This window comes from Mycteria americana, chromosome 4 (assembly GCF_035582795.1).
Source record: "Mycteria americana isolate JAX WOST 10 ecotype Jacksonville Zoo and Gardens chromosome 4, USCA_MyAme_1.0, whole genome shotgun sequence".
Taxonomy (NCBI): Eukaryota; Metazoa; Chordata; class Aves; order Ciconiiformes; family Ciconiidae; genus Mycteria; species Mycteria americana.
Window position 1 is genome coordinate 56,806,260 of NC_134368.1, and position 27,846 is coordinate 56,834,105.

The 27,846-nt window shown below is 42.4% G+C and overlaps 1 protein-coding gene across 3 annotated transcripts in view; it reads right to left on the minus strand.

Moving 5' to 3' along the window:
• EMCN (endomucin) overlaps positions 1-27,846 on the minus strand; it is a 56,980-nt gene that overhangs the window by 27,312 nt on the left and 1,822 nt on the right. For all 3 annotated transcript variants that reach the window (XR_012775562.1, XM_075500631.1, XM_075500633.1), the window contains exons 2-5: positions 11,078-11,137; positions 8,357-8,458; positions 7,829-7,942; positions 654-776 (exon numbers count right to left, since the gene is read on the minus strand). Coding sequence is in view for 2 of the 3 variants with exons in the window: in XM_075500631.1 (XP_075356746.1) it covers positions 654-776; positions 7,829-7,942; positions 8,357-8,458; positions 11,078-11,137 (399 nt within the window). In the remaining variant the exon portion in view is untranslated. The remainder of the gene's footprint in view (positions 1-653; positions 777-7,828; positions 7,943-8,356; positions 8,459-11,077; positions 11,138-27,846) is intronic.

The window sequence follows — 27,846 nt, forward strand, 5'->3', positions numbered from 1 at the left end:
GTCAGGCTCAAGAGACCTTAAGAAAATCTGAATAAGTGGCTCTTCAAAATCTAGGAAAGTTAAGCCAGCTAGAAGCATAATAAATGATGACCCATATGACCTGGCATCTACGTTCACCACAGTGTTGCTTAGTGGATAAATACACCAAAACAAACCCAGAAAAACAATAAAACTAGACTGGAGTTGGGAAAGATTAATATCTTTTTGACCCTGCATGTGACCATGTTGTACTTTGAACGATGTCATTTAATTGGTTATATGCATTAACTTGCCCTCCAGATTTATTAACAATTGTAAAAATTATAGCTCTTTTCTCCTTTGTCTCCTTTGCTTTGCAGCCAGAGAATTTATCTTGATGACCTCCTCTGGCAGTCAATGCTACACGATGACCACATACAGAAAATATAAAGATTGCTATTATCTTTTGTAATTTATATCGTCCTGTAATGACATTGAGTATCCCAAGTGAATGTTTTGAAGTTCACTCATCATAACTTCATAGCTAGATGGCATGGACACAGCGTACCCTGCGTGAATAAGAAGGTGGCCCTCATTCCAGGACAATGCACAACAAATGAAGAAGAGATTCAAAATTATTTGCATCTTTTTAACTGTTTGTATAGGAAAACAGAGTGTATGTCGTCAAGACTTACCTGAGGTTCCAGGAGCAGAAGTGGTTTTTTGTAGAGAGGTTGCAGAAGAAAAAGACCATCCCTCAGTAGATGAAGCATCCAAACTCTCATTTTGTGCCAATTGTGTTCCATTTCCTTGTGTAGCTGGAAATGAGACAGATGTTCAGGTAAGATACACCTGTTTAAGCATTGTCTTAGATCCTGGACCATCCCTCAGACAAACGCTCCCACCATCATAGAACAGACTTAAGGTCAGAAAGCATTACAGCTTCTGGTAACTGCTTGTCAAGCGATGAACCATCCCCATGGAGTTGTTACTACTGGCATAGTTGAGGCATCTTTAAAGCACATCCTAGCATCAGAAACAGCCTCACATCTGTGCCAGAAGACAGCCTAGAGCTCTGACTTGGGAGCCCAGAATAACTAGGCAATCTTGCACCAAGAGCAACATGAGCAGAAAAGAGAAGCTACTTACTGCCCTCTATCTTTAACCTTCATTCAAAAAAATAAAATTAAAAAAAAAAGCAAGTGTCAGCCACAACTGTCACATAATGTGATACTGTAAAAAGTTTTAGGGATTGTAATTAAACGCAGAGTTAATTATTTCATTCTGTGCTGTTAAGGCCTAGGAAATAATATATCCCTGAAAATTAATGTATGAAAAATTAAAGTGTCTTATTTCTGCTTTCACACAGTCAACAGAGGATCAAGGCCATCTGTGTCACAAGATTTGCAGCCTAAGGTGAGTCCAAGACGATGGTGCAGGGCACTGCCTGAGCCCGTGGAACTGAAGGTCACCGAATGACAAGAGGAAAGAATTTAAGCTGTTCCAGCACAGCTGATAATTCCTATGTCTACGCTCAAACCTCAGCATAACAACAGGCAAGACAGTGCCTACTGAATAAAACATAGGGGTGCCCAAGAGTAACCTTATACTTCCTTTCTGATATAAATCAGAGATGCGACTGAGCTGTAAACTGTTTTCAGTGCCTCTTCATATGAATTTCAAACACTGGAACTAAACCAACTTTAAGACATGTTTTAGTCAAACGAGTGCAACATCATGCACATGCAACGTGAATCTTGAGGAATGCTTCATCACATGCTTTATTCAGAAACTCTGACTACCAGTTTGGCCCCAAAGAACCCTTTTCTCAGGGAAAAAAAAACAACCAACACCCAAAGCTCCTTGTTCTATCACTACACACCTTTAACTTGGCCCTTCCCTTCCCCTCTTGTTTATTAAGTGCAATACCTTGGAGAGGCAAGCTTCAAAAATCAATGAGCTAAGAAAGAGTGAGCTGAAGCCACAGGAGTCAGGGGATTCATACAACTTTGGGAACTGAGAGGAGCTGGACGGCTAGGGATGGTATCTTTGAAGGTCAAGGCATGGAAGGAAACCGTACTGCAAATTATGCAAAACAAGCTTAAATGCCTATAACTTTCACTGGGATTCTAGTGATAAGAAGCATAATTTCACTGTCAGCTCCCTCCAGAAACCTCAGCACTGTGCCCCTTCAATATGCAAGCCTAATTTGCAGTAGAGATGAGTGTAACAAGCCTCCCTACCTCATTGTTTACGATGGTATAATGCAAGGATCTGAGACCTTTAATAATTCCCGCATTCTCATCATAGAAGCATTGAATGAATCTTTAAAAGCAAACTTTTTCCACTTTTGGGTCTTACTGTGGTTGCTTTAGACTCAAATTTTAAATGTTGAATTTTAATCTGAGATCAATTAAAAAAAAAAAAAGGCAAAAAACCCAAAGAACCTCCCTCTCCCTTTAAGATGCACGGGCTTGTAACAATAACAGCAACCATCTTGTGGCTCCCTTATCCCATAAGTTAGTAAAAGCTTGCATGGGAGAATGAAAAGTAAGGCAGAATAACAGTAAGCCTTCGTGTGCAGAGACATTAGAACACAAATACGCTTTGTGAACACTGCAAAACAATCAGGTGTGTGGGAGAGATGAGGAGGGAGGCAGCCAGTTGCCTTGTAACCCTACGGAGAGCTGTTTTCCCATGGGGATCACATGTTCCAGGCGTCCTATCAGTCCTGGCAGCAGCCCAGCCCCGGGTGCTCCTCTTGTGTTTGGGAGCTGCGAGAACAGATTGTTCTTGGGAACGCGGGCTGTGCGCTGGATTTTGCCTCGGCGGGGGATTGGGAGGGGAGGGATGATAGCCTTTCCACTTAATTTTTTTTTAATTCAGCCTGGGTGAGATTTGCCCACTCGGGTAGCACCAGGTGTGACTCATGCCTTTACCTAGGGTTTGGCGTGAAGCTTGTTGCATTTATTTTGGCAGACTGAAGAATAGGTTCCCCGCTCCTGGTGTCAAGGAGTGAAGTAGGTTTGCTACAGTGCAAAAGTCTGTGCACCAGTTTTCACCAATTCCAAGATGAAAAATGCAACCTGGTGGGGAAGGCTCCCTTAATTCCACTGTATTACTGTAAGATTAAATCCTAGCAACCCAATTCTCTGCTGACTAGTGGCTTTGAAGTGGCTTTTAAGCAGCATCCAAGCCTTACGCCTAATACACAGGATAGGCTCTACCATCAACACATTTAGCAGATCGAATAGCTTCTCTGCCAAAAACCTATGGGAACAGAAGCATCCATATCCAGCCACTGCTCACGTACGCGATGGCAGCACTGACAGCACAGTACGCCTGCTAGAAATCTGCCTTTTTGGTAAATCCCATAACTCATATCTATGCAAGGTTTAATTTGATCTTAACAGGAGGAGACAGCGCAAGTCCTTACTGCGGTGCCCGTGCTCTCCGCGGGAACAGGCGGGGGACTCTGTGCGGGCACACAGTGACTCAATTCTGCCGTCCCTACTGACACATCGCTGCAGTAATACATCACGCTTCGGCTCAGCCAGCTGCAGCAAAGATTTCTGCCTGCCTGGCAGGGGGAGGCCTGGGCTCGCAGAAAAGCAGCACAGCAGAGGAGGGCGGCTGCTGCTGCTGCTGCAAAAGCACTCACATGATCGGTTAACGGGTTTGTTGTCAACAGCTGATTATGAATAAAAATAGTAAAGCAGTAAAGATTGTAAAATAGCTGTCCAAATGGGGCTGATTGCTGCAGCGGCAGAACTCCCTGGTGGTGATGCAGCTCTCCCTGCTGATATTTTGATAAGATAAATGACAGTGTGTTAACACGTATTTGTCAAAGGGATAATCAACAACAGGGAACCTGAAGCTGCTCTGCAAAGCTGCTGTCTGAGCCTCAGGTATTTCCTTACTCTTTGTGCTCTGAAAACCCTTCATTTTCTTTAACCAGCTGAAATGCGACACATATCCTCACTTAATCTTAGCATGATTTTCTACTTAACCTACCTATAATCCACATCGATTTTGGAATTTCCCAGAAGTACTTTAAATTTTCTTTACAGCAGGCTGTTACCTAACTAGCTTTGACATCATAAGATGCTTCAAGTAAGCGGCAAATACTCTGCATATACTCTATGCACTGCAAAGAATATAGACACCTGTATGTGTGTTAAAACCTTACTTGGCCAATCAGTCAATCAAGGAAACACCTTTACAGGGCAGAAGGAACTGCACCCAAACCACTTTAAAACATCAGCATGAGGGCTTTGTAAGATGGAAGACTAAACCTTCTCCCTTGAGCTTGTATCTTTGGCATAAACACACATAAAGGCCTCGCCCCTGTAATCAATAGCCTGAGAAACCATGTACATTAACGAATGCATTCATGAAAGCTTTGAAAAATCCCAGTGTAGCAAAACCAATGCAGCTTCACGCCCGTTCAGAGGAATGGAAATTGGCTAGGGAGGTAACCAAGCAGATCTCAGTTTCAATGTTTACACCCATAGCTGATTGCATCTGCTGTCTGCCAGCTTTACATATTCTGGTAAGCAAAAAACCCCAAGTATTTCAAACTATACGTTTTAAAACATCTCTCTGCCTAACACGTCTCAGCAGCCAACTATACCTAGTGTTTACCTGTAGCATGCGGTAACAACCTGAGGACAATTGAGCAATACATCTTACCACAATCCTCTTCCAGTAGTTTTACTGAAGTAAAGCTTCCTTCTTAATTACCAGTAGTTTGATAAAAAGAAAAAGTATCTCCTCCACTCTTTCCTTTTCTCACTTTTTAATATTTAATATTTCATTGCACCATGATGTGTCATCATTCAGGAGAGTGGCATGAGATAAATTAGAAACACAACAGCCAAAAATCCACTCTTACCTGTAATTTAATACCTTGAGCCCTGACCTCGTTTAAGATGCTTGCTCCGTATCCAAGGGAGGAAGAACATAATCTTTTGTTGCATTTCATTTCATAGTCTCTTTGATAATTCCAAGTGTCCCAGGATATGAAATCCTGTTTGCAGATGCAACTTGCTGTAGTGTGGCACCATATAAATTATAGTTTTGGGGCCTGGACTGCACAAGTGAGGTCACTCTTTTCACTAAATGTGAGCTATTGGATTTGACCACTTACATTAATAAATAAGAAGGTTAAGGAGACAAGTCTAATTGCTGGCTTCCAATATAATAAACAGGGCAGGAGGGCAAAGAGGGAGAGATTGTACTTATAGCCTGCAGAGAAAAAGAATACTGAAGACTTTAAAAAAAAAAAAAAAAAAAGTCATTCGCATGATTTCACAGCATGTGGAGCACTGGGGGCTTTTCCTGAATTTATAATAAAAGGTGACAGCAGCCACAGAAATTGCAGTGGAGACAAGAAGCCCTGTCAAATCTCTGCTGTGTGAATGTGATCATTTGCTGAAGCTTTTAGCAGGGATTGAAGCAGAGAAAGTGATGGCCTCCATTACAAAACAACAGAGGTGCCTGCTTTTCATTAAAAATCAGGTGTAGTAAAGGTAAATTTTCAAGTGTCATAAAGGCACCACCAATTGCTGCCTCCATCCCATACGGCCAGTCCAAAAAGGGGGAGAAGTGAGTGCTAGTGAAAAAGAGAGAGCAGACAACTTTCACCTCCTGTCCATTTTGAGAGTAGAAGTCTTGCTACGGCTGTGCTTACTTCAGGGAGCGCGACTCCCCCAGTCCTGCGCCGCTGCTGGGGATGCTGGCAGGGGCTGGGAGGGTGCAGTGAAGCCAACGGCACCTTGCTGTGCCAATGCGTGGGGTGGAAACAGAAAGATGGCTGTAGTCAGCAGCCAGACGGTGGTTGAGGGGTCTGTGGGTTTTCTCCAAGGGCTGGCCACGCATCTGCACAGCCCCTGTGCCCTGTCCCAAAGCCACTACCTTGTGTCCCATCCCACCCCTTTGGGCTGAAGCCAAGGCTATGACTTTCTTGAAAAGTAGACCGGAATTTTGTCTTAAAAAACCACTAAAATTAGTTTTCACATACAGAGTTTTTCCGAATACTACTTAGCGTTGAAAGAAAATATAAAGTCTTTTAATTCAGGGCAGTTCCCAGTGTCTTCTTTAATTTTCCTGTTTATGAAGGGGAGTGAGAGGCAGGTAAGCCCTGTTTTTAGGTTCATTTATCAACCATTTATATCACAAGTTTTGGAGGGTTTTTTAGCTTAAATGAGGATTTTTAAAAACAAATCACAACCCAAGCACCTAGGGACTGAACTCTAGCTGGTGGGAAGAGAACACAAGAGGAATAGAAAGGAGGCACGTTGGTGAAAACTTTACGCCCAGGCCCATTGTACCTCCAGCACCATCGTACCCCCAGCACCAGTTTTTCGGGGCATCAGTGCCAAGCAGTGGCCGGAGCTGAGCTGCACTGGCAGGTATGCCTTTCTTCATTAGTTTTCCTTTCCCTGCTGGGAGCTCTACCTGTCACCAAGGTTTATTTCCTCCAGGTGGCTGTGCTGCTCCGGTACCCGCAAGCCAGGAACCTCCACCAAACTGCAAGGACTAGAAATCACATCCGTAATACGATGCACCATGCCGCGGGCTTTTGACAGGCCCACAGGGTCACAAATGCAAGCTTAAAAAGATTCTTTGTGGCCTTCGGTATCACTTCAGCAGCTTGTGCATTGGCCAGACTGTATCCTGTGACTCACAGATACTGGCATTTAAAAGCTAAGCCAAAACACAAAAGACTTTCGGCTGACAATCAGACTACTCCCTACACCAAGCACAGCAGGAAAGCTGCATCAGTAGAAGATGTAACCACTAAGTGAAAGGGTAATTGCTCTCCAGGCAGTTTAGCAGGCTCGGGTCCACAAGGGGTAGCTTTAAAGGAGAACTTGTACAGAGGAAGCACGCAGGCTGTTTCATATGAGTCCCTTTTTAGGCAAGGAAACCAAGGGAAGAGAAGTCAAGTTCTAATCATTCATCACAGTTCAGTATGCTCTAAACATCAACTCTGAGAACATTGGTGTACCACTGTCTGCTGAGTTAAATATCTGGAATATTTCTTTTTAATTTTTTGAGTCAATTAAGCATAAAAAATGAAGTATTTCAAAGCTCCGGTTCAGCAATAGACTTGAGCAAACATTTACAGTGTAGTTCATAGACAAAAAAGGGAGACTGAATTTCATCTTAAGTTTACTGAGCTCCTTTTGGATGTTATTATACTTGTTTAAATTGATCCAACTACTTGCTGGATACGTGGGATTTTTAAAAAATTTTCTTTTTCTAGAATCCAATCTGATGCACTGGGCCAACACACATGTTATTCTGAAGATTTATGGGGAACAAAAGTATTTCCTCAGATTGATGCAGGGTAATTAGTACCACCTCTCTGCTTTCAGTACTGTGACTCATAATAATATAGAACATAATTAACCGTAGCATTGTAACATATATAAAAATAAAAAACAAAGGGGGCTGTTCTGACACTACTCTGATCACATAGAATCATTTATTTTTGATGAAATACTTATTAAAAAATACTTATTAAAAAGTATTTTAAAAAATACTTATTAAAAAAACACGGAAGAAAATAAAAAATGAAAACCCTTCCAAATACATCTCTCCCAGTTACAGGGAGATTAAAATCCTGTGTAATGGCTTCAGATCACCTCCACTAAAAATTAAAGGTATAATATTCTTTGTGTAAGATTCTAGGGCAACATTCATTAAAGATACGTAATATGGTAGGATGAATAGCTCTGCTTCCCCAAACCTTCAAATCCATAACCCAAACTACTCTTTTTGACCTGCTTTTATTGCTTCACACAGTTTTAAAGAAATGTAGTATACAATAAATCAGAAATCTCTCAATGAAATTATCACTTACTGTTTGTTGTGCTGCCAGTTTTATCTGCTGCTGTAGTGGTCACTTTTACCGGTGGTTGTGTTGTTGCAGCTTGTGTTATTTGTTGTGTAGGATTAGGTGAAGAAGTCGTGGAGTCTAATAAAGGAACGACATTCAAATTATTTCCTCAATTTTGTATACGCACATATGCACACACACAAAACACACCTATTGCCCTGCTTGCAGCCTACTTTTAAATTATCAGAAGAATATTTCATTTAAATTGGAGATCAACAGGGACAGGGCTCCCTTCGCTGCAGAGAAAGCCACTCCCTGTCCCATACGTGGGTCATCCCACTGATAACAAGCCTGCGATAATGCAGTTACAAGGCCTGGCTTGGAGCTGCCTTGAGCCTGACCAGGAGGAAGCTCCTGCGCCTACCTGCAAGATTTCACCAAAGAGTTCACTATCTGTAAAACAAATTCCCAAGCCAAGAGGCACTGCTGCTTGATTTCCTGAACCACCACTGGAACAGCATCAACAATTAGCTCAAAGAAACTTTCACTTACTGCTTGTGATGGATTCATTTGTAACTCTGATTGTAGTTGTTGTCAGCACTGACGCTTGCAATGCTGTTGCTTGTGAAGTTGAGGTATTCACAGTTTCCGTTACTGCAAGAAAGGCGTTCACATCCTTATTGATTTATTTTATCATGCATAAATAAACATCACCTACCTCTAGCTGCCTTCTCTCACAAAGGCAGTGAATTTCTGTTTAAAGTCTGGCCCTTACAGAGCTTTCTTACCCACATATTTGTAAAGAGGATTCAAAGTGCACGTGGTTGGTATCAGAGGGAATGTTTGGCCTGTGGAAAATCCACAAGTTGCCCACCGAAAGTTAGCAGCTGTAGCTTCCAGCCATCCCCTAAGGAAGAGGCGTATGCTCTTTGGGAGTTATACAGAGGTGCTTGGCATGACTGCCAAGGGAAGAGGTGAGGAAAAAGGAGCCTGGTGTGGACAGATGGGTTCACTGTGCTGCCGGACTGGACTGCTGACTAGCACTTTGCTGCATACCTGTTTAATAGGAGGAAGGGTGTAAACTCCTCAGAAAGAAGTGCAAGTGACATACAGGAACACAGCTTAGATATTACAGGTAAACAACTGAAGGGGAAGAGACTCTAATAGTCTTTGTGCAATTTTTTCCTCTTCTGTCTGCTGTCCACCTCAAGCCCTGGTTGAGTCGGCTTCTCTGGCTAGCTTTCCCAGGCCACCTTCTTCTGCACCCAGATTTCTGGGGAAATAAGAGCACCCGGCAGGCCTTCCTCTGAGGTGTCCAGCAAAGCTTAGAACATCTTGGATGAGATGAATAAGTGATATTCCCCAGGGTGAATTTGGTGCCCTTTGTAAGGTGGCTCCTGGTAGTTCTCTTCTCTAGCGGGGTGAGATTTGGAGGCTGAGGGGAGGGGAAAGGGCTCCCTCAGGCAGCAGGGATCACTTCCAGCTGCTGCTGGTATGGAAAGAGGGGAGCGGAGTTCCCTAAACATCACTAAGGCAATAGCAAAGTTTAAATCAGCATGTCTTGCTGTGCATGGATGGCATCCTGCTGGTCCTATGCGCCCCTGGCACGTGCTCAAGGGAACAGGCTGGCCAAACTGGTGCCGAGGGATCTGGGCTAAAAAAACCATAACTAATCATTTTAAGAGCCCAGTTTTCAATTCTGTAATCTAATACAAACAGTTAGTGCTACTGTCAGCTACAGATGCCCATTTCAATCCCTGACAACAACTCAACATGTGTCCTACTACCTCTTCTAGCACTTTTCATGGATGGGAAACATGATAGAATAGGAACAAATCATGACATGACACGTCATTTTCCCTCTTATGACTTGAGTACTTCTAAATGCAATGTTCACACCAGAACTTTTAAAATATAACATCTACTCTCTTCCTCTGCTCTCAGTTTGCTGGCTGTTCACCTAGAATAGTAGCGCCTCAAAGAATGGACCTCCTTGGGAGCTTGCTCCCCACCCACAAAGTGCTTTAATCTCATAGTGGGCTTCTGATGCTTTTCTCATAGGCATAAATAACAATACTGCTTTCCCTTCTGTGACAAAAAGCTGCAAGAGAAATTTCAGTGAAACATTTGAAGAGCTCATTCACTGTGAGGTGTTGGGCCTTTATTAAAAGTCTTTGAAACAGACATGAACATCAGGGTTTTTGAAACATAAAAGAACTGCAACACAATTTGAAAGGGACTAATTCTTCTGCTGTAATAGACATAACATATGCATACTTCACCTGGCTGCATCTTATTCACCTCCATTACTAGCACTTCAAGTGTATATATCATTACCATCTCAGTGCTTTCAGCTCCAAAACAGACTCATTAGTATCTCTAGTTATCAAAAAATATAATCATATGTCTAAGTTTTCTTCTCATCACTTATTAAATGCAGAAGTCTTCCATATTCAAACTAATAGAGGAGATTATGTTTAGCTCACATGAATGAAATACGGTCAATATTGATTTTTCTTAACTACAAAGCTACAAAATAAAGAGAACTGAATGTGTCAGTTGAAGATGTAAACCATAATCACAGACTTTTACCATATGAAGCAGATATTTTCTATGTTAAGTCTTCATAGTTTTAGGACTTTAAGTTTGATCTAGTAAAAACAATCACAAACAAAAGAGAGAAAGAATGCAGCTTTTGAAACTGAGGGCACTGGTGCCACCACCTTACCCCCAAAAGTGAATCTTGACATCAATAATTTCAAGAAGTTACCAATAGCATTTCTGCAAATGACAGCTTTATGCGCATATATTCTTTCCTATTAACTGAGGCCCAACATTGGCATAATTCTTTACTATTAAAGTCCATGTCCTCTTCTGTCACTCTACACCCATCAAATCAGCTACTCCTTGCTGCCCGATCCCTTATACTGATGCTGTTCCCAATCTGATGACCTCTTGAACTATAAGTCTTAGCTAATTTTTTTAATATCTGATCACACTTGAACCACTCCTTGAGAGCATAGGAACTCTCAGAATTTCAGCCTTTTTAACCTGAAACAAAAAATGCAGCCTGCTCAAATTAACCCTTTCCTTACTAAGATCCCTCAGTCCTTTCTTCTCAACAGACTTTTATAAGAGGCCCAGGGAAATACATTGCTCTACAATCACCTTACATGAAATAATTCACCTAATTTCTCCCAGAAGTTGGAAAAGCTGAAAGCCAAAAAGGCAATGGGAGCTTCAGAATACCAGATAACAAATTTGAACTCTTACCAGATTTTGATGTTGATGCAGAAGTGGTTGCACTGACGGTACTGGTTAAAATAGGATCTTCTGAAATAAACACAGAAAGAATCAAATTACTTCAGGCACCTTCCAGATCTATTTAACACTACATAGGCATATAAGGCAGAGAGCAGCAAGGACTTTCCTGGAAAATCAAGTTCAGAAGCTTATTAGCAGAAGCAACCAAATCATACAACTCTGCTAGCAACCTTTTAAAGCTGTATCCTAAATCTCTTAGCTTTGCCCTCACTGCTGTAATGGGGAGCATCTGCTACAGCCTCCCCCCTTGGACTGCTGGTTGTTTTCCAACAGGTATTAGTGTCTCTAAGACTAGTTTGGAAAAAAAACCCAAACCTGGAGCAATTAAAGGTTTTTTGCTAGCTCCTCCTATCCTTGAGTACGACCACAGTTACTCTGGGTGTTCAGAGTGGAGGATTAACTAAAATAACTGGCTGCAGGAATAAGCATCCATTCTCCTGCCTCGGAGGAACAAAATTGTACTAGGCAGGGAGCTGGTACAAGCACTTCAGGAGGGGTTTTCAGCATCACCCTGATCCCTGTATGTGAGGGGAGGAGGAGAATTCACAGAACATGGCTTGGAAAGCACCAAGTTGAGTAATGACTGACTTTTCCCACTGCCCTCAAGGCAGTGCTCCAGCTGTTGGGAGTTTACTGCAGTAAATTACGGCAGTCTTAAAAATCCTAAGTCAAGTTAGTAGGTGAAAGTCTCCAATATTACAAACCAAACAAACCGGGCAAAAAAACCCCCACCAAACCAAAGGCAAAATAATTTCTGTTATCTTCTGGCTGTGCTGAAAAGTAGTAACAGCATAACTCAACTAGAGTTTTGGTTTCAAATAAGATTTTCAGTCTTATTTCTGGGGTGTCCATATTTTTTCTACTAAAAGAAGTTAAAGGGGTGATGAAGGGGGTGAAAAAACTACGTCGAGTCAGAAACAGTGGCACTGCACAACCATTTTACACCGCTGTGAGAAAAGGATGGGTACATTTGGGGAGGAAGAGATCAGCTCTGCGACTGAATGGGGGAGCAAAATGGCACAGACTAATCCCCCAGTGCTTTCGGGTTTGGAGCGTGACATCCCGTCACACTGCATTAGCATGCTGTAATATAGACATCGCAAAACTGAGTCAGGACAGCGTGTCACTATTCTTGTGTGACTCCATTCATGGTAATATCTGCTGGCATTCTCTCTTTTTTTGGCTACAGGACAGAACAGTCAGCTTTGTTCCCTTTGCTCAGCGTGCCGCGTTCTGATTAACATTTCACAAGCACCACCCGAGGCCTGCCAGAGTCACAGATCTAACTTGGAAAAAAAATAACACATACTACAATTGCAGGAGCTCTGGAGGCACATATTAAGGCCTAGTCAGATGAGCCCTTACAACTCTTCTTCGAGCAGTGCAAGGTGTTACCAGCCCTCTTGGCACCTGTGCCTTTCTGGTGGGCCTCAGCTGGGGTCTTGTCCCTTCCCGGTGAGCCTGGCTCTCCTGGGCGTCTCTTCTAGATACGCTGCTGCCTTCGCAATGCCTCGTCACAGCGCGTGCTGGCCCAGTTTGATATGGGTATATCCCGTATCAAATTAAACCTGTTCCCTACGAGGCTGCTGCTGCCCCAGCCCTACTCCCCAGGACACATGAATACAGTCAGGCTGCGCACAGCCTGTTGCCCAGTGCATTTAAAATACTGTTTTTCCTGCCATTTAGTTACCCGGTCAGAATAACGCTTCATAACCCACACTTGAAAGCAATCTTGTTTCCCTAAACAACAAGCATTTTTCCATCTCTTCATTCTCATTCTGAGCTGCTGACAAAGCTCCTGTAAATCCTCACGCCATGAGGCCACAGCACTAAAACAGAATGTTTCTTCAACAGTGCCTACATTTCATATGGTTTGTTATAACATCTCTCAGTAACTATCACGTCTGTAACACCAGCTAAACGCACTAGCTGGCCAATTAGCTCATTCCCTAACTCTTCCCTTAACTCAGCATGACTTTGTGGAAAGCCCATTGCAGTACTTAGATTATTCATCCTTTAAAGGTGTTCCATTTAATAACCGTGTTGATAGGCCAAGATTTCCGCAAAACTAAAAAAATTGAGAATTTAAGTCACAATTTTGTTATGAGTCACAGTTTGCTGATTTTGTCCCAGGCTAGAGATAAACTAAGGTAAATTTGATTATTCTACTCTGCTAAAGTGGAGTTTTATGAATTAATTGTTTTCTTAAAATGGTGGATAATTAAGTACACTTTAAAAACAAGTTGAAAGTAATATGCAAAAATGCTTAAAACTAGCCAGGACTTCAGGGGGAATTGGTTGATTAAAAGAAGTGATAGAACTGGTGGCTTATTATGCTCTTATTTGCAATGTTAAGTTGTGACTAAGGAGAATCCTATGGGGGATAAAAGCAAGAGCTCAAAAATGATTGAGAAAAGAACTTTGGCCCGTTGGCAAATTTAGATGCAGTGATCCCTTTGATACGAGAGCACCTCCGTGTACTCTGATGTGGGAGTAGCCAAAATCTATTCGGCAACTGCTCCCACACACAAACCTCTCCCATTTGCCTTGCTCCCTGGCAATAAACCAGCCAAAAGAGCATAGGTGACCTGTAACGTAGCACCCTTGCGTCTGGAGAACACGCTCAGAGCTAAAAGGTGCTCAGATGTGACACTGGGCTGAAGAAAGGGATGACGGTGGCGGTGATAAGATCCAAAAAGAAAAAAAGTGTCTAAAAGTAGATAACAAGGCGAGAAGAAATCAGAACTGGGAGAAAGATAACAGGACAGGAAGAAGATGAGAGGGGAAGGGCAGGAAGGCCCATGGCAGGGAACAATAAGAAGGAATTAAGAAGAGCTCAAAAAACATTTGACCCATGGCCACAAGGCCAAAATGAAAAAAGAGAAACTGTTGGTTTTTTTTTTTCTTTCAGGTTCACAGAATTTCCCTTTATTGTCCTTTCTGACTTGGATTTAAATGGCACATTTGTTCTAAAACTAAAGCAACGGTGAAATCGTTTGTATCTGTCTTCAGACATGACTTTGAAATGAACGAACTGAAACACTGAACTCACTTTCTTTTTTAAAATTCAGAAGGAGTCCCTGAATTCAGCCAGGGCTGACCAACGGCCACAGTTGTCCTCAGACTGCAGCTTTTGATGTAGGCTTCAGTCTCCAAGGTCTGAGCTTGGAGCTCTCATCATTTCTTCCCTCTCTCTCACTCACTATTTTTACCTTTACGCTGGGAAGACTAAGATAAGGGGGTTTTGGCCTTGTGTTAATTAGGTGCCTGTCATTCCTATAATCAAGACAGAAAAAAAAGCAGAAATGACTGCGAGATATTACATTGGTAGTTCTGTTTATACACTGCAGGATACTACAGGGCACAAACCACTAAGTTTAAAACACCACACAAAAGTGAACGCCAAAAAGTCAAAACAAAAAGATTTTTAAAGATTAATAGATTGTTCAAAATACATATTGATTATATTCATTACATGAATTACTGAATTTAAATGCTCTCTGTTTTGGCATCAATATCTGATTTTGAAAATAAATTATTTTTATGGAAAAGTCACTATCACTGCAGAAATAGTGAGTGAAATGGCATGTCTTACATTTTTTCACTTGACCTTGCACTAGGTAGACAGGAGCATATGTTCATATTAAAATCCCTCCATTCAGATGAGGCCAGAGCTGAAGTACTTAGAATCGTAGAATCATAGAATCATTAAGGTTGGAGAAGACCTCTAAGATCATCTAGTCCAACCGTCAACCCAACACCTCCATGCCTCCTAAACCATGTCCCGAAGTGCCACATCTACACATTTTTTTAACTCCTCCAGGGATGGTGACTCCACCACCTCCCTGGGCAGCCTGTTCCAATGCTTGACCACCCTTTCAGTAAAGAAATTTTTCCTAATATCCAGTCTAAACCTCTCCTGACGTAACTTGAGGCCATTTCCTCTCATCCTATCACTTGTTACCTGGGAGAAGAGACCAAACCCCACCTCATTACAGCCTCCTTTCAGGTAGTTGGAGAGAGCGATAAGGTCTCCCCTCAGCCTCCTTTTCTCCAGGCTAAACAACCCCAGTTCCCTCAGCTGCTCCCCATAGGACTCGTTCTCCAGACCCTTCACCAGCTTCGTTGCCCTTCTCTGGACATGCTCCAGCACCTCAATGTCTCTCTTGTAGTGAGGGGCCCAAAACTGAACACAGTATTCGAGGTGCAGCCTCACCAGTGCTGAGTACAGGGGCATGATTTCTTCCATAGTCCTGCTGGCCACGCTATTTTTGATACAAGCCAGGATGCTATTGGCCTCCTGGGCCACCTGGGCACGCTGCTGGCTCATATTCAGGCAGCTGTCGACCAACACCCCCAGGTCCTTCTCTGCCAGGCAGCTTTCCAGCCACTTCCCCAAGCCTGTAGCGTTGCATGGGGTTGCTGTGACCCAAGTGCAGGACCCAGCACTTGGCCTTGTTAAACCTCATACAATTGGCCCCATCCCATCGATCCAGCCTGTCCAGGTCCCTCTGCAGAGCCTTCCTACCCTCAGGCAGGTCAACACTCCCACCCAACTTGGTGTCATCTGCAAACTTACTGAGGGTGCACTCGATCCCTTTGTCCAGATCATTGATAAAGATATTAAACAAGACTGGCCCCAAAACTGAGACCAGTGGTCCAGCTTCGGAGGGTGTTGAGAAGGTTGTGGATGCCTGGAGCAGGGCTTAATGGAGAACCATAAAAATCATCAGTAGTCTAGAAAAAAATTACCTCTCAAGAAGGATTGCAAAAATTGCATTTTTTTAGCTCAGAGAGGGAAAGAGCAATAGAAGGCATGATAGCAGCACTCAAGTAGGTGAGGGGCTGCAACAAAGACAAAGGAATAAACCTCTCATTATGTCCGCTGAGGATGAAACTAGAGGTAATGGACAAGGGAAATTTGGACTAGAAACTTTGCAGGTGTTTCAGTGCTTGTGTAAAGCTAATGGCGTAACAGCCAGAAGCCAGTGTTTTAACCATTTTCTTGATGAGGATGTAAGATATTCCCACTCAAAAACCAGACCAATACCCAAAAGACTGTGGCTGGGAGTGATTACCAAAGAGGTGTCCTGAGGAAACCTGTACATGTTAATTCCCTGCTTCAAGGCTATAAAGCAGAATCTACAGGTGGCGTTGTTATATTATGTTTTTTTATTGTATATTATGTTATATTGTGTTTGTTTGTGTGACCCTGAGCCTTTGCAGTTATACACAAGTCGTGGAGAAGTCAAAGTTGCTTTCTTGTTTTCTGTCTTTCCACACCATCAGAAATAAATAGCAATCTTTTTCCAGGAAGCAAACGATAATTCTGCCAGCCTGCACGACCATGACAGAGCCTCCTGTAACAGCCTCCTGCAGCAGTATCTGTGGAAAGACTGTACACTTCATCTGACGTTTTGTCCTTTCTGGAGAAAGTTATAGCTGTCCTTGTGAGAAAAGCTGGTATTGATATTCTCAGAGTTCCCAATAAATAGCTGCTGCCTGACAATGTACACAACATGTTTACTCCTACCTTGGAGCTCTGTTGTCTGTTATGTTTTCTCTCTCATTTTCATTTATTGCTGCTTCATCTCTTCATTCTCTTATCTGATCTTTCCCCAGGCCCAGTGTAGTTCTCACACTTCTCTTATTTCTGTTTTTACTTCTCATCCATCTTTCTTTCCTGTTTCATGACCTTCTACCCTAAACCTTGAGATAAATTTCTTTCTTCTTTTGTAATGCATTTTTGTGTAAAGGGGCCCACATCCTCCAAAGACAAAAAGAATATGGTTTGCCTAGATGAGTAGTTCATCTCCCATCAACCAGTCATTGCACAAACACTGCTCCCATGTGCATGTGTGGAAAGCAAAAACAAGTTTTGGATACTGCTCAAACCCTACTCAAGCCCTCCAAACAGAACTTAAGTGCACTTGAATACATTAATTTAGGGATCAAACTTAAGGTTTAATTCCTGATGTAGAAATAGGCCTTCTACATGGGCCTTCTACCTCGTGAGGTTTAGCGTGTAGGTGCTTTTGGGCTTTCCTCCTCAGTAATGTTTTGTGGAGGCCCAGGTTGCACTTCCAGCTGAGGGGGAGAAGGCAGAGTGCTATAAGCAGTGTTCGGGAAACCTGGCTCAGTTTCCTGCACAGCTTCAGGATAGTATTGTGCCAAGACACATATAAAGTAGCTTTAAAGTAGCTGCCACTGATGCTTATGGCTGGTTTGTAAGGATACAGTGCTGGCCAGTTCTCCAAGGATCTACCTGACTTCCTGCATGTCTGCGGCATCCATGCTGCGGTACTGTGCTACCATAAATAGTGTGTGAGCTTGCCGGTTTACAGCTCTCCTGGATATATCATCACAAATAAGATAAATGGCTACGTCTCCAGAGTACAGATTACTCCATCCTCCCTGGTATGTCTATGTAGAATAATACAGTGTAATGACTTTAGATGGAGCTTCCGGAACTTAATCTGCCTCATTCAGATCAGCTTGGGTATTTCTATGTATTTTGCCATGTAGACACTCCCTGTGTCCCATTTTCCAATCAGTAAAAGAGGAATAACAATATTTTCTTATTTTCTAGAAGACTACAAACTGCAACACACAATGGCACCACACTCTAGCATTAATGGAGTTATGCAAGAAACAGAGAGATTTGCAGGTCAAGATCTCAACTGCATCTGCAGTCTTTATCATTTGGATCTTCCAGAATAATAATATGGATTCAAGCTGCAACATTTGCATTTGCAACTGATCTCAGCTTTCTCAGTGTTTTGCTTCGTCTGGAGCATGTGTTCAGTGCAGAATCAACCCTCTGAAAATACCGCAGAAAGCTGTAACGTAGGACAGAGCAAGGAATGGGATTAAATTTAGATAACTGTTGTTATTTCAGTCCTCCCTCTGCATTTCTGCAGCTTATTTTATTTTCACTAGATACAGCTTTTTTTCCCCCCACATTCTAATTGCACAAATAAGAGCTACCTAATACCACAAGAAATGCATTGCCAGGAAACCTGCAGGTTCAAGACAGGCATGTTTGTAAGAGCAGAGGGGTTTATCCTACAGTGTTTTGATAAATCTTAAGAACAGTCATCCCTGTAGTACTTTGAATTTCATCTGGAGTACTTTGTTAAGACTGAAATAGTGACATGAAACTTCCCAAAAATCAAACAACAGTGTTGAATTGTGGTCATACCTTAGTCACTGGTTGGCTAAAAATGACTAACCCATACTATGCAAATCATTTAGAAAACCAGCAAGCACTGCAAAAAAATCTTAGAGGAAGCATACATGCTTCCAGATCACAAAAACTTCCATTTGGGATGTACTGTTAGAAGAGGCTTAAGTGCAATTTTAACAGTATTGTTCGAAACCATCAATTCCTTTCTTCCTAGTCAAAACCTCTAAGATCACAAATACAAAATCTATGAATTAAACATTCAAGAATTAAAAAAAAAAATACTGAAAACCTGCAGATATTGTGTTCTAAAAGAATTAATTTGATAAAAGTTAATACTCTTTGTAGTACATTTAATCCTTAAGGATGCAAACTTTAAATTTTTCCTCTACAGTCATATCAGCTAGATTTTAAGTGGGAATCAAGGTTCTGATGTAATCCAGTGAATGGCTGCAGCTGATAACAGTGTGTAGTAAAGGATGTTAAATTAAACAAAGCCATTTGCAAACTTCATGCATTTGAAGCAAACTCAAAGAAAAATACACAATCTTCATGTCTTCACATTTCTTCAGTATGCTAAAACAATACACAAGGCATGGCATGCCTCACACATACATTCAGATGTGTTTGTAATCGTATCTGCGCACAACTATTCGCGCTGTGATAGCACTTGGTGAAAGGAAAGCTGCGTCCCTAATAACAGTCCCATGCTGGATCACTGCCACTGCAACATCATCACGAGTCAGAACTGCAAAGTGTTTTTCCAGCCTGGTCTCACAATGCTTTTGTACTTCTGCAAACGCTTTTAACACAGCCTTCTGCAATATAAGCCATTTTCCTCCTCAGGATTTTCTCTGTTGTGAATATCTTACAACAGCGACTGGAAGGACTACGTGGACCCTGAACAAAGTTACACCAGTCGCGTTTCAGGTGAACCCTTGTGAGATGTAGTCAGATACTACAGGCAATGCTAAAAACTGCAAGGCAAGGAGAGAGACCACGTTCTTTGCTGCCTGATGCCAACCAGCTGGAAGCCTGTGACACCCGCTGCCTAGGGAGGTGGAAACCACCTCCCGTTTGCCAAGCTGTTACCTTCCTCTCAGTCACACCTCTCTTCAGCAGCAAACTGAAAACATACTACACAAATCCTACATGTTGAGATCTTACATTTAAGTTCAACTGTCTACTTCTCCACTGTAGCTCCTGGTCCTGGTTTGCAGGCTGGTGTCACAGGACAGAGACGACCTGCTCTAAAAGAGTGGGAAGAAACATGGGCAGGAGCATGGGGGAAGACACCAAGGCAGGAAGGAGAAACTCCTGGGCCAGAAGGGCATAGCCCCCTCCCTGCAGAAAGCAAAAGCACCTGAAAACAGGAGAGAGAGGAAGACGTTAGGAAGGGAGAGCATAAATGCAAAGCCCCGTAGCTGGAAAGGGAGACAGTGACAGGGCTGCTCCTGCACGGCCTGGGAGCGGTCAGCAGCAATTGGGGCAATGGGGGACTCGGGCTCTGCAGAGGAAACGCAAACCGGGTGGGCTGGAGGCATCCAGCAGCAAGAGCTGAAGAGAGGAAGGAAAGGGAGGGAGCTGCTGCAATTTCTCCAGCGGGGAATGGGGAGAAGGCAGGAAACGCAGCTTGGGTGCCAGCACTGCCCCAGTGCTCCTCCTGCTCGCCTAGGCGTGTGGCTAGCACGACCCAACACCAAGCACTAGCAGAGAGCTGCTGGGAATTACTAATTCCCCAAGCAAACAGTGCTGTTTCCACAAAGCCTGCGCAAAGCAGCCAGCAAACAGCTCCTGCATAGGGAGCCACCACACAGAGAAACACTGAAAAGGCAGCTGCCAAGGACCGGCCTCAGCTAGCATGGCTGTAGGTTGTTGAGGGCTCCCCTTCAACGAAAACAGTAATGAGAAGGGTTGGATGAGTGCCCCCGTGTTTTATCGAGTATCTGAAACAGCCCAAGCACAGCACGCTTTGCCTCTCTGCACGTGTGGACATAGAAATAAGCGCACTTACCAGCCAGTTTTGTGGTTTCTTTTATTGACTCAGAAGAAACCCAAACTCCCTATCAACAGCTTTTAATCGCAAGCTTTCTCAGTGCACCTTTTGCTCCTACGTGAAGCTTGGTTGATATCTTTATTACTGTGTACTACAGAGGGATGAGCACATTGTTTGCACTCCATAAAATAATAAATGTGCTCAGCATGCTCATCAGCACTCCAGCCTGCCTTGGACAAAGGCTCCAAGCTCTGTACTTCTCTTTATTTAAACCTGTTAAACCTATTTAATAGGTTTTAATTAAACCCTTCAAAGCTATTTAAACCACCAGATTGTCACCCTTTGATGGTGATATATTTGTCTGTCCATGTGTAAGATAAAGGTAGGAGTTACTAGGGGTTATTTTATAGTATGAAAAACAAACCGCCACCCCCCTTGTGTTAGTCATGCTAAATCGATTTGAAAATGTCTTTAATGGGTGCAGTTTTATATAGAAAGAGCTTTTTACATATTGTGTATTGCTGAGTAGAACAAGAAAAAGAAAGGAGAGCCCCTTCCCCTGCAACAGGAAAGAACAGGAGCGTTGGTGTAAGTCACCCCCACCCAGAAAGCGGAGAGAAAACTACGTCCTTCTCTGGGTAACAGTTACAATGCTTTTTCCTTACCATGCTATTTGCAAGCCTATTTTTGTTTCCCAGGAAAGAGTGTGTTTGGGTAGGGCAGATATGAAACAGCCAGAGGGGAAGCTGAGCCCAGGTCAATCGGTAGCTCTTCTTTGCAATGTGCTGCAGCAGTTAGTAAAATCATAGTTCTTCTGCTCTGTGTTTGTGATCCAAATGCATCTCCAGCAACATGACTAATTGTATAATTCAGGAAAGGGTCACTGCAGTGTCTGCTATGATGTGTTTATTTTTAGCACATCCCGGATCAGCCTAGACACCCATTTCAGCCACACCCGCCCATGCCACTCTGTTCCTGACAAAGCTCTGAAAGCCTCTGGAGCATCAAAACCCTGTTCCCATCAGAATACTTCTGTGGAAACACTGTAAATTGCTTCTACAACTAATGTAATTCCATGCTTAATTGAGTCTCTCTTAATCTTTTCCACACTGCCTAGAACAAAGGTTAAATGGTACAGAATATCCCAAAGGGAAAGCCCAAAATGGGCTTTGCAAGCCCCAAGTGGAGTACAGTCTCACTGGAGTTATGTTATATGAAAGGATGAAGGATATACTTGGAAAATATCTGATTTCTGTAACTGGCACATATAGCTGATGAAGACCTCCTTGTCTGTGAGTATCTTGCAAAGCTGATTGAATACTGATGTTATTTTGAATTTCTACCAATCTGACACAACTGCTAAACTCAGATGTGAAACTGAAATGCTTTTCTCAGATGCTTTATGTTCCAAAGTAGGAATTAGAAAACCAAAGTTGTTACTGGGAGAGCACTTGAAGCAGAGGGTCAGCACTTAGGACCTACACTATCAAAGAGCAGTGGGAACTGCTGCGGTAGCCACATCAGCACCCATGCTGATAACCAGCTTCCTAGTGGAGCAGAAAGTGGACCATACTCAGGATGCTCAGGCTTGTCAAAACTCTGGGTCCCAGTCAGTGCACTGGGAAGTCGTGGTGAGCTGGGAATGTTGGTAAACAGCTATAGACATCACTTGTACTTTTATTGGCAATTAGTGTAATTTTATTCCCCATGAGAATTACAACTATCATGAATGAGTTGTCCATTCCTACTCAAACCCTTCTGCTCTTCTTCTCCCTTGGCCATTTCTTCCATAAGTGACCAAGCCTCATTTTCCAGTTTTTGCATCTGAAAACAGTAATTTCTGTCAGTTCTTGGAAATGCAAGGTGAATGCAATTAGGGAGGAAGCAGGCAGTGCATTACAAGAAAGTGTCACTAAGCCAATAAGATAAACTGTGCACTGGTTCACCTAAATTCAACAGCATTGAGACACACTAGCCACATGACGCCATTAGTGCAGGGAATGGCTTGCAAAGGGAAATAATGGATTCCTCTGAAGCCATTTGAACTAGACAGGACAAAATGTGCAGAGAACCAAAGAACAGTCCTGCACCGGAAGATTTTTTGCCTGTAATACCTGTGCTGTGTCCTTCCCTTCCTGTCAGTGGCACATCTCAGGGACTGGGTTATTTGGCATAGATCTTTAATAAGTTCTTCCTCTTGTTACACGTTGGAAACTACTCTAGCGAGTTGTTGCAAGTGAAGCCCAACAGTTTGGTAAATACATTTGCTGCCTTCTGAACCACAGCAAATATATTAATACACTACTCTTGTAAGAAAAAACCTTCCTAAAGAGAACCTAAAGCTGCTCTACTGTAATAGCTGTTCTGGGCAGCCAGCTTTTGGTGCTGGCTATAATCTCCGAGACCTATGTGTTTTGTGGCAAAGCAGAGTTAAATTCCATATGAAGTCCAGAAAGCTCCATAATTCAAAGAATTCAGTAGTTTTAAGAGAGAGATTTTAACAGTCCTGTGCAGACATGAGTAACTACAAGTGAATTGCATGCTGGCCCCAAACATTTCTTTCGACATGCCACAGACTTCGGCCTTTACGACCATCTGTAGGAGTCAAGGGGAAAATGAGGTTTGGACAACTTGGTAGGAGTTTCAGAGAGTCTGTAATTCCTGGGCAAAAAAAAGCCCAAATTTTGGCTTTTGGGGACTTTGAATGGCAGTGGAAGCATTAGCCATGTATCATGTCCAAAGTCTCCCCTCTCTACTGGATGTGACACAGGGAACTTGGGGGTGAAAACATTTGGATTTCTCATTCTCACCAGAGCAATCCTCAACTTTTTTGCCATTTTACCGAACAATGTTTGGTGTTATTTTTGCTTCCACAGCCTTTGAATGAGTTCGCAAACACTGATATTTACATCATCTATATTGCTGTTATATATAACCCATGCTGAGATGAGGAGGGGCAATTCATCTGTCAAAGAAAAATTATTTCAGACTGTCCTCACCCTGGGATAGATAGCACCACACGCATTAACATTTTGAAGGTTATCAACACTATATTTCAAATAAAAGCCTAGGCTCAACATTGAGCATGCAAAGAAGTGGGAAAACTAGTAAAAAATGAAGGAATATATGGGGCTCTGATCACTTCATATAATAATCATGCAATGAAAACCTGCCTCAACAAATAAGTAAGTTATTTTACGAGGAAAATAATGCAAATCCTTGGCCAGGAAGTTAAGTAAATCTCCTGGCACTGTGTTCCTCAGACTAACTAAAATCCAAAGCTTTTGCCATTCTGATCAGTTGTTGCCTCAATAGCCAAACCTGTCAAGCCCAAATATGATATTAATCTCCTGCTAAAGATTATGAAAGAAGAAATCTGCAGGAAGCATAAACATCTCAGTAATATAACCAGGCATTTAATTGATTTAACCCTAAGTTTTGATTACACTGACACTCCTCAAACCAAGTACCACACTGAGAAATCATGACAGTAAGACAAACTGAATGTGCTTTTTAGAACGATTACATAGCTTGTAGAAAGCTTCAGATAGCAAGGCTGGTGTAGTGCTCCCATCCTGGCAAAACACTTAATTTCATTAGAGTGATAAGACAAGGCAGAAAGGTTACAGCAGATAAATATAATGCAAAACTGTGCCACTTGCTCCGTGGTTTCAGCAACCTGAGATGCGTTGCTATCTACAACATGCAGCTAACACCCAGGAGCATGTTAGTGCCATTGAAAAAAAGAGATTAAAAATTGTTGTAAAAATACTCTATTGATAAATAGGCTAGGATTTTCACCTGTACCAAAGTCAAGCAAGCATCCACTTTCCACATAAAAGCAGTCAGAAAATCCTTGCTCTGTTACTAGTTTGAAACGTAACCTTTGGAGCATTAGCTAGTTAGTCTGGCCTGAAAGGGGCTGTTGTCTAGCCTGGCTGCTGAGAAAAAAAAAAAAAAGATTTGGAATTAATTAGGACCCCTCTAGACCAGCCTTTAGTACATGTGCGGGTGGCATCAGAAGGCGTCCTACCCCCTTTCTGCCTCTCCTGCAAGGGGACAATACCCCAACAGATCACACCTGCTGAATTTTGTTCCCTTAGAGCCGTTATATCAGGAAGAGACCATCAGAGCACAGCTTTCTCACATGAGGAGGCACGTTCAGGAGGCACAGCGTAGAGACAGCATCATATTGAACCGTGTCAAACCACTTTTCCTATTGCAGGTAGGTCTGGCTGATACAGCATGCTGCTGTTAGGGCAACCAAGGATCTACTTTCCCAAGATGAATGCCAAGGTATCACTACCTGATAGCTCAGGTGCTGGGACAGTAACAGTGGCTGGCATGGCAGGACATGGTAGGACTCAGGGTTTCAACTCTTCTGTTTAAATCTGGGACACCTATTTTTAGAGTGCTAGCTGAAACCAAAAGTAAGTGTTTGTCTTCTAGGGGAGCCAGGCCTTTAATTCTTGACTTGTATTTGGAAATAACAGCTGCTACACACAAAAATCCAACACAGTCTCTCTGTTTACAGAATTGCAAAATAAAACAATTAAAGGGTCTTCCTTGAGTTGTCTCAGCAAAAAATACAACCAAACAACACCTCACCCCCCATTCATGAGGAACACAAGTAATAAGGATGTCTTTCCTATGTGATTTTACCATGGGGCCTTACTCGTCTTTAGACTGTGAAGTTAGCCTGGCTACCAAATGGTACTAGTTAAAAATACTCCCTTCCCTACGTTAAGAGTTTCCTAAAGATTGTTTTTAATTTGCATTTGTGCAGGTTTTTCATACAGAAATCAGATGCATAAACAATTAGAGACCAAATTCAAGGTCCTTTCCTATTTAGAAAAAACCCACAAAACCAAACTAAAACATAAGCCTCAGCAGATCTTTTTTCCTAATTGCTAAAGGAGTAAAGATTGATAAGAACTCAAGGTTTTAATCCAGATAAAAGAGGCAGCTAAATAAAAGAGAAAACAGTCTGGTAAATTTTCAGAAGAGACAACCATTTGTTGGGCATGTTATATGGCATTATGTATTCTCAGGATTGGAGCTGAATGCTGCAGGCAACTTGCCCTTCAAATTCAGTTTCTATTTATTTTGGCTGCAAATCATAATCTCCTTATCAAGCAGGTATCAAGCCATCTGCTTCTATCCTCAGTAAATGCAGTAAACTTGCATTTGGGTTTTGGGCTAGAACACGCAGTTTTCTTCTGTCTAGTAATAAATACAGCTTTAAAATCCATTAGGCAAAACTGGCCCAATATGAGAAAGCTCTAATGAATGAAAGGAATGTGGCGGGGGGGGGGAAGAATGAACAAAAAAATCTGTAAAGGAACAAAAACTCAATTAAAGGCTATGGTAAGCTCCAGCACTACAATTTGATTTTTGAGAAAGCTAGTCTTGCAAACTGCTAGGAACGGTGGAAACACCCAAAACGCATTTTTTTTCACATCAGGCAAACTCTCAAGACATTCAAAGTTTGGGTTCAACCAAGCTAAAGGTGTGAAAAAGCAGCTGGTTATCTAAAGCCTATTCACATTTCTCAAATTTTCACAGATGAGACAACAATCCAACTGTGACAGTCTGTGCCTTGCTGGTCTCTCCCAGAGCACAGGCATGAATAATAACCCAGAATGAGGGGAGACCATGCTCAAAAGCTTTAACTGCTCAAAACAGTTTAGTTAGTATTTAATTTTAAAAACGATTTTTTTAAAAGACTTGAAGGCTTGTGAGCTGAGAGCACAGAAGATGGAAAAGGAAAAAGCTATCCATCTCCTCTAGTTAACATAGACAAGAGCAGAGTTCAGGCAGCTGCAAAGGTATGTAATCACTACAGGAGCCCTCTTTTAGTGGAACTTTGCTCAAGCTAGCAGCCTGGGAGCCAGGATTAATCTGCTGTGTTGTAGGGTTGGGATGATGTCCCAGGGTCCGCAGCATCCCCTTAATGGGGAAGGGGGTTGGGAAACATGTAACTTAGGGTTGATCCACAGTGTAATGGAACAGCTCCAAATTGCTTCAGTGGCCTTTGGACCAGGCTCTCAATGCCAAGATTTGCTCCTACCTTTCCAAAATGAAAAGCACCCTCGTTTTTTTGTAGTGCCATCAATATTGACAAGAGTACTCTTGGAGAAAGGTACTGCTAGCTGTCAACAGGGGTCACTAATCAGACGTTAATAAACCCACCCACTGTACCTCTACAACACGAGACAGTACATTCCAGCTCCTACATTTGAGTGTATAACCTGAATGCACCCATGCTAATGCCAAGAGGAGCACAACCCCACTCTTTTCTGCAAGTAAGAAACCTGGGTGCCTGAGTGAGAAGGAAGCTGTGGTGTGCTACAAGCACTTTGTGGAGGACATCTGCTATGCTGTGTAGCCATAGCCATGCTGTATTACAAGGCCAAGGCACAGGAAGATGTAACTTCTAAGCATTTACATTATAAGCACAGGCCAATTCCTCTCCCCTCATATTTTAGAAGAACAAACTTCACCTTTAGACATTTTAAAAGTAATTACATCTTAATGCAGACTCAAGAGCATTTATATTTGATTACTATCCTTTGGCAATACATTATTTGACCCATTCCAGTGCTGTCTGTTGCTTAAAGCTGGAAATGCCACGAACCAACCCAGAAAGCACTTCTATTTGAGATAGGTTTTGGAGCAGGTAAGAATAAAGGGCAATATGCCAGGAGGACTGAACACCTTGAGATGAGCATGAAGGAACTCCTGCTTTAAGCACGTCATTTAGCTCTCAAAGGGTTGAGAAAAGCCTCAAGAGGAGGGACAAGTTGTCAGGAGGCTATCGGCCTCCACATCTGTACATAACCAAGCCTCTAGTAATTTGCTGACAGGGACAGATCCCACCAAAACATTAGGGACTTCTGAGGATGCAAGATCCCAAGATGAATTAGAAAATTACCAAGAAAGCACCACCAGCATACACGCTGAAGACAAGGCATGAAATCTGGAAGCCCTGCAGGACACTTGGTACGTTCTTTGCTAACCACAATGGAAACATCCTTGTCCACTTCTGCATGATTTACGAAAGATATAAAGACAAGCAGCTTGTGTGTATTATGTGAAGAGGCTGCAAGCCCACACATTACTTGTCTTGGTAAGCTTTGAAGACAAACTACCCCAAAACCTGGGGGAGGGAGTATTAAAATGCCGGGGTGTGATTTGACCTTCTCTAAATTTTACTGAGCATAATTTTAAAATACTAAAAGTGTTTCTAAGCAACTGGAGAAATGCCTTGCTACTGTCTCCAATACTCAAAAAAAGGGAGACTGAGCATGAGGGAGACTGGTGTCAGCCTCCTTACCAACCATTCCTCTCTTCAGATTATAAGATCCTGCCATTACAGCCCAGATGTCCAGGACACTTTAGTGATCACAAACAATGGAAATTCAAAGACTTTGGTCCAGCCTCATATAACAGACAATAAAACTGCTTCTGTCTTAACAGGTGATGCATGGGGTAGCCTGATGGAAGCTTGACCAGATTATGTTCTTTTACTTTCACAAT